Consider the following 6,076-nt stretch of genomic DNA (forward strand, 5'->3'; position numbering starts at 1 on the left):
TTATTTTCCTTTGTTCAGAGATACCAGCTGCAAAGCACTGCCTCTAGAATAATTCACTGCCTATTGCAAATCTGTAACTTGTTTGAGTGCTTCCAAATAAAAAATGACTAGCTCAACTTTCCCAAAGAAAAGAAAATTCACTAGAATGTTTCCATTGCATACCGCTGTTATTAACATCAGCTGATTCATTATGTGTTTTCATGTCAGTCTTTACAAAGAAGTATTTTGTAGTGCGAAGATGGACTGTGTGTTGTAAAAACAATGATCCAAAAGTAAGGATATCTACCCAGGACCTAAGCCCAGATAATGAAGTCTCATTCTCATTAGTAAAATATTAACAGAGGTTATTGGTTGTCATAGTAAAATGAGAGGCTGCACTGAACGTAACTTCATTTACGGACATTCAGAAAATTGACATCACAGCTGCGAGAACGTATAAATAACCCGCACGCTGCGTTTCTGATAGACTGCAGCAACAACCCTGAGGCGAGCGTTCGACAGGCTCCACTCCTCTAAAGGCACAGCAGAAGTGGACTTAGTGAAGTACACCAGGAAGCTCCTTCTTATAAATCAGCGCTGAGAACATCCGAGAGATTTTTCCTCTGTCTTTGGTTGTATTTGCCACTTCTTTAAGCAAGGATGTGCACGGGCGGTTGTGCCAAGTGCCTGGGAACCACACTCATCCCCCTGGCTGTGCTCTGCACCCTCGCTAACATCTTGTTGTTTTTCCCTGGAGGAAAAGTGGTTGAAAACAATCTACACATTACAGATGAGGTTTGGTACTTCGGCGGGATCCTGGGGTCTGGCGTATTGGTGAGTATATAAACTCAGACATTCCCACCTTCCCCCCACCCACACCACGGCTCTGCATTGCTGAATTTCCTCAGTGCCTCAAATGCAGGCTCCAATGCTGCAAATTCTTCTTGGATAAACAAATAAGTTACAAATCATACAGCAGTTTTGCAATAAGTAACTTAAGGTAGCGATAAGAAAAAAAAAAAAAAAGACATAGAACTGTTATATTTAAAATCAAATATAACTTGAATTAATTCCAATTCAAATTGTTTTTCTGTTATTGGTAGATGATCTTTCCTGCCTTGGTATTTTTGGGCCTTAAGAATAATGATTGCTGTGGATGCTGTGGTAATGAGAGCTGTGGAAAGAGGTTTGCGGTAAGTGAGAGGAAAGATGGCAAAAAAGTAAAAGCTAAATCGTGACTGATACGGTGTACGTATCTTCTGCTCTCAGTCACTGAGATAAGACGGAGTCCGGAGTGCGGGGCAGAAAGCCTCGCCATTCGTCTGCGTGCTGGAAGGTAGAAACAGCAGGCTGTAAAAGCTGCATTATGCCTTTGGTGTTGTGCCACAGGTACCACAACTGTACTGCCCTGTTGTATTTTGCTATCACAAGACACTTACAGTTGCTTTCACAATTAAAACTAATTTCTGAAAGATCTGCACTTCGTTTTGCAGAGCATAACGGTTCTCTGTAGACATTTTTTGTTGGCAGTTTTTAAAATTGTTCTGACAGTTGGGGACTACATTCCCAACTCATCGCAGACCCGCACAACAGTTCATAGGAAATTTTGGGTCGGAGGAGACCTCGGGAGGTCACCGAATCCAACCTCCTACTTAAAGCCGGGTAGACCAGGCCCCACTTTGAGTTTACAGCTTCCTTTGACACCAGAAGTGAAAAGTCTCAAATGGGTACCTTCTGACACTAGTAAATATTTCAGGCACTTCAGTTTAAAAATGAGACTAGAGAAATAATAGATATATTTCTACTAGAAAGGTCTGTCTTTTTGAAATAAATTGTTTGGGTCAAGTAGATCATTACACTATTTTATAAAGGAACAGGTTTTCCATTGAGAAAAAAAGGAAGAAACAAATAGGACAGAACCATGACTGTGAGGTTAACAAGGAGCCTTCCCTAAAGTCTTTGATGCCGTCTTCGTGCAATCCCAACAAAGGAGGTGGAACTTCAGGGGGGGAGCGGGGGGGAACACAGTCACGTATTTCTCTTCACCACTCTGTATTATCAATTTTCTGATAGCAGTGAAAATATCTTAGTTTAGCTTTGAAGACCACGTATAACTCTGCAACTACCAAACTCCTACTGTTCTGTCCTGCAAGGCAGCGGAGCTGGGGCACGGCTCTGCCCCGGGGGTGACCCACTGGGGTGACTTTCTGGGGTGACCCACCAGCGTATACGAACAGTCACAAGTGCTGAGTACACCGTACAAAGAGAGTCCTGGTGGCCTTACCACAGCATGACTGAGAACTGAATTTGTTCTTATATGTTAGCAGAACCACCGTTATTACGGCGTCTACTGCATAAACGTAATGCTTAAGTTAGCTCCAACAGATATATCAACATAAAAACACGTCAACGCTCAGGGCAAGAGTCTCGGGATGAGGTCTGAATGAAAGCGCACTGACCTGAAAGTACATTTCTTTTCTTCCTCCACCTATATCACTTTGCTCCAGTAACTACCTCTACCTACAAACTATTATGAATACAAGAGCTTCAGACTTCAAGCAGAGCATTAGTTTTTGTGTGATTTACTTACATATTAGAATATGTGAAAATGCTGTAATTCTAAAAAATAGAGACATCCTTTCCAAGCCATTGCAATTGCACTGTTAGAGCTAATGATGACAAGTACCCGTGAGGAGGTGAAGTATACTATTACGAAATCTGAAGGGGACACTCAGGAAGAAAAAAGTGTAATTACTTGGTCCAAAGATGACCAAGATGCCAAAGCTAACTTGTAAAGGTACTGTAGACTTTTTTTTAATGCCTTGCGTGGTCCCAGACTTCAGGCTTGCTCAGTCTCTTGAGACAGACATCGACCAGTGAAACACAGGCGCTCGGACAACTACCAGTCTCGTGGACAAATACTGTCCAAAGGGCAGGAGTGCCACCTACTGTGTCAGCATCCGCCCCTTTCGTCTTCAGGCAAACGGTGCTGATTCTTTTAGAGCTCCTAAGTACCAGCGCACGTGTGCCGTATACTTGTATTATATAACTGCAAGCTGATACATTTTAGCTGTTCAGGAGTTGACTATTTTGACCGTGAAGAGCTGAATTTAGGGAATGTACATTCACATGGACAGGGTACGTTTCATTGTTTGAATGAGAACAAAAATAACATTATTTTCCTCTTCATCAGATGTTTTCTTCTATAATATTTGCTGCAGTTGGATTTCTGGGAGCTGGATACTGCTTTGTATTGTCAGCAGTAGCCATAAACAAAGGCCCTAAATGTCACACTGGAACAGAGTGGACCTATCCTTTCCAGGACGGGTAAGACAAGAGAATCAGAAAAAAAAGTTATACATGTTTAAGGTTTGTGATGTGATTTAACTTCCAAATCCATTGTCTGAAAATGGGAATTATACTATTTGTCTAAACCACAGAAGCTCTTAGGAGAACCAGCAATGTGCAGCAATACTAAATAAGGTTGAAGAGCACACGTGTAAAGACGAGCAAGTACAATCAAAACTACTGAGTTTCAAAGGAGCCGATAGAGAGAAATGCACGGCCTTCTAGGTCGTGATAAGCAGCGTGCGGGGATAATTCCACCCAGAAGAATAGCAGTGACATTGAAATTTGATGCTATTCAAATAATTAGTATCTATGTGTCATTTTACCTGGGTTACAGAGTTTGTAAGTTGTCTGTTCCCCACACTCTGCAGCTCCAACGTGTTGCTGTGGTGTGTACTTACCCTTTCAGAGAGGTGGGGGGAAGAACAGAGCCGCAGCCATGCAGTCGCTCGGGGCTGGAGCCGGCAAAGCACCGCCAAATGCGGCTGCGACGCATTCCCCGGGAGAGCGGAGAGACCGGTGAGGTCCCTTGTCCCCTGGGGAACTTCACCGCAGTCTCCCTCAGCCAGCGTCACTGAGCGGCGCCGCTCGCATAACACACCACAAAACTGTAGGTTCAGGTTAAAAAGAAAAAAAGAGATAGAATGTTGTGTGTTACACATTATTTGCTTGCTTTGTTAGGAAAACTGAGTTTATTACTCTTTTATCACATTGTTTTCATAATTCACTTGCTTTGGCTTTATTACAATGTAATGCAGTAAATTAGGACAAATATTCAGGTGTAGACACTGACACCCGTGCGTGTGCCAAGGAGGGGACAAAGGAGGTGCCACAGTCCCACGGGGATGCCGTGGCCGGGGGTGCGCGAGGTGTGTGAGGCACCGTCCGCTGTCAGCACCGCTTCACCCGGCAGAGAACCACAGCAGCAGCGACACAAATGCCTTCGCCAGAAGACGTTGTTTGGCACATGCCTGGCGAAGGACGCTTTTTCCCAAAACAGCAGAAACTGTTCAATTGCATCAGACACGCACTCACCCCCGACTGCTCCTCTGGCGCCCCGGCTTTCAAACCGATGGCTTCAATTGACGTAGGGGCTCAAAGGGAATCGCGTTCCAGTCAAATAGCAGCAGTGCGAGAGCAGGAGTTCTTTCCAGCAATGTTGAAGCCGACAGAACATCACAACAGTGACGACGTGTCATCTGCGACAGCCCCCGCCCCGCCCCCGCCAGCCAACGGTGCCGTCTTCATAACTGTTTTGTTCCCCCCCAGGAATTACCTCTCTAACCACACATTGTGGAACCTGTGCCAGTCACCCGAAAACATCGTCCCCTGGAACCTGACCCTCTTCTCCTTGCTGCTCGTCATGAGCGGGATCCAGGCGGTGCTCTGCAGCATCCAGGTGGTGAACGGCCTCTTCGGGACCATTTGCGGGGACTGCAAATGCTGCGGGTGCTGTGGGGTGAGAAACTGGTGGTTTTCTTTCATTATTTTGTGTACTGATGAGAGTTATGTATACACCTGAGTAGCCAACAGTCTGAAAAACTAAACTAGCCTTCATCCAGCACCATGAACGTGCTTTCTGAAGTACAGCTGAAGCCCTGCAGTGTTGCCAGGGGCTGGAAACACAAATCTCAGCCCGTATTTATGGTGTTTATCTGACAGCTTCCCATGACCACTAGGAAATAATAAAAACCTTTGAAAGGCCCAGGAATAGTAGCCACTAAATTACCTCCATGTTTTTATTTTTCTAGGGAGATGGAACTGTCTAAAGAAGATGAATATTCCCTTATTTTGGGAGGCTCCCTTTTGCAACCGCTCCATAAAGTAGCCATCGGACGCGTCGTCTCTGGCTAAGAAGATGAGAATGAAGGGCACTTCCCCCCACTAACGCTATGAAGCCCTGACTCCCTTTCTAGCCTTCCTGAAACCCCACGTCATGGAATAAAATAAGTGAAATTCAACTCTCACATTCATATTTATTTTTGTAAAACAGCTTCCATTTAAAAAGACGGTATTCTCAGGCAAAATATTTTCTCTCCTGAGTCAACTGTTCAGCTGGGATCACCAAATGCTGCTGGTACAAACTCAGCTGTAATGTAGTTGTGACTGTTTTCTTTTGAGGTTAATCAGAGAGAAATATGAAAAGTCTAACTTTTTTTGAGTACATGTTTAGATTACATGGAAAAGTGAGGACTTCTCTCTTCTAGACCTGCTATGATTAAAATGCTCTCTGGAGAGAGTCTCGGTTACACGACAGATCGGTGGCTGTCATGGTGGGGGGTCTCTATTCTTGACTGTGCTGACAGACGGGTGCATTCAGCAGCACGGCTGTGCAGGTAAGTGGTGGGTCAAAGTAATGGGCAAAAGCCCAGAGTGCTGTGGATCCCTCATCTGAGGCGTCATGAGTCATCCTGGATGCCACGACACCCTGCTTCACACCACGAATTCCGCGAGAAAGGCCAATTCACAGCCGTTTCTCGGCACGACAGCGATCTGGCTTCTTCACTCATCCATAATCAGTTTTTCTCCAGTCACTCTCACCAGAGGGAACGTAACTGCACAGTACGGCTGTAGAAGATGAAACCTAACACAGAAAGTAGAAGAATATGGGACGCTTGTAGAGACTTTCCCAGCCTACACTTCTCTGTGCTCTGGGGACCTCCTCAGAGAAAGGTGCCATCTCTGCATTTAACTCTTCTTGAGGGATTCCTGCTCCACGAAGATGTTCAGATGTTTCTTGGATCGTGAT

General features: G+C 44.9%; 1 protein-coding gene across 1 annotated transcript; it reads left to right on the top strand.

Moving 5' to 3' along the window:
• The first annotated feature begins 552 nt into the window (after positions 1-552).
• TM4SF4 (transmembrane 4 L six family member 4) lies at positions 553-5,096 on the top strand. The gene is made up of 5 exons (XM_009884377.1): positions 553-813; positions 1,083-1,172; positions 3,173-3,306; positions 4,597-4,786; positions 5,079-5,096. The coding sequence occupies exons 1-5, from the start codon at positions 640-642 to the stop codon at positions 5,094-5,096; spliced, it is 606 nt and encodes a 201-aa protein (XP_009882679.1). The 5' UTR covers positions 553-639.
• The last annotated feature ends 980 nt before the right edge of the window (positions 5,097-6,076 follow it).

Source organism: Charadrius vociferus, unplaced genomic scaffold, assembly GCF_000708025.1.
Source record: "Charadrius vociferus isolate BGI_N301 unplaced genomic scaffold, ASM70802v2 scaffold104, whole genome shotgun sequence".
Lineage (NCBI taxonomy): Eukaryota > Metazoa > Chordata > Aves > Charadriiformes > Charadriidae > Charadrius > Charadrius vociferus.

Coding starts and splice junctions, on each gene's coding strand:
- TM4SF4 (XM_009884377.1), top strand. CDS start 640: ATGTGCACGGGCGGTTGTGCCAAGTGCCTGGGAACCACACTCATCCCC. Junction 814..1,082: donor TCCTGGGGTCTGGCGTATTG/GTGAGTATATAA, acceptor TGTTATTGGTAG/ATGATCTTTCCTGCCTTGGT. Junction 1,173..3,172: donor GCTGTGGAAAGAGGTTTGCG/GTAAGTGAGAGG, acceptor CCTCTTCATCAG/ATGTTTTCTTCTATAATATT.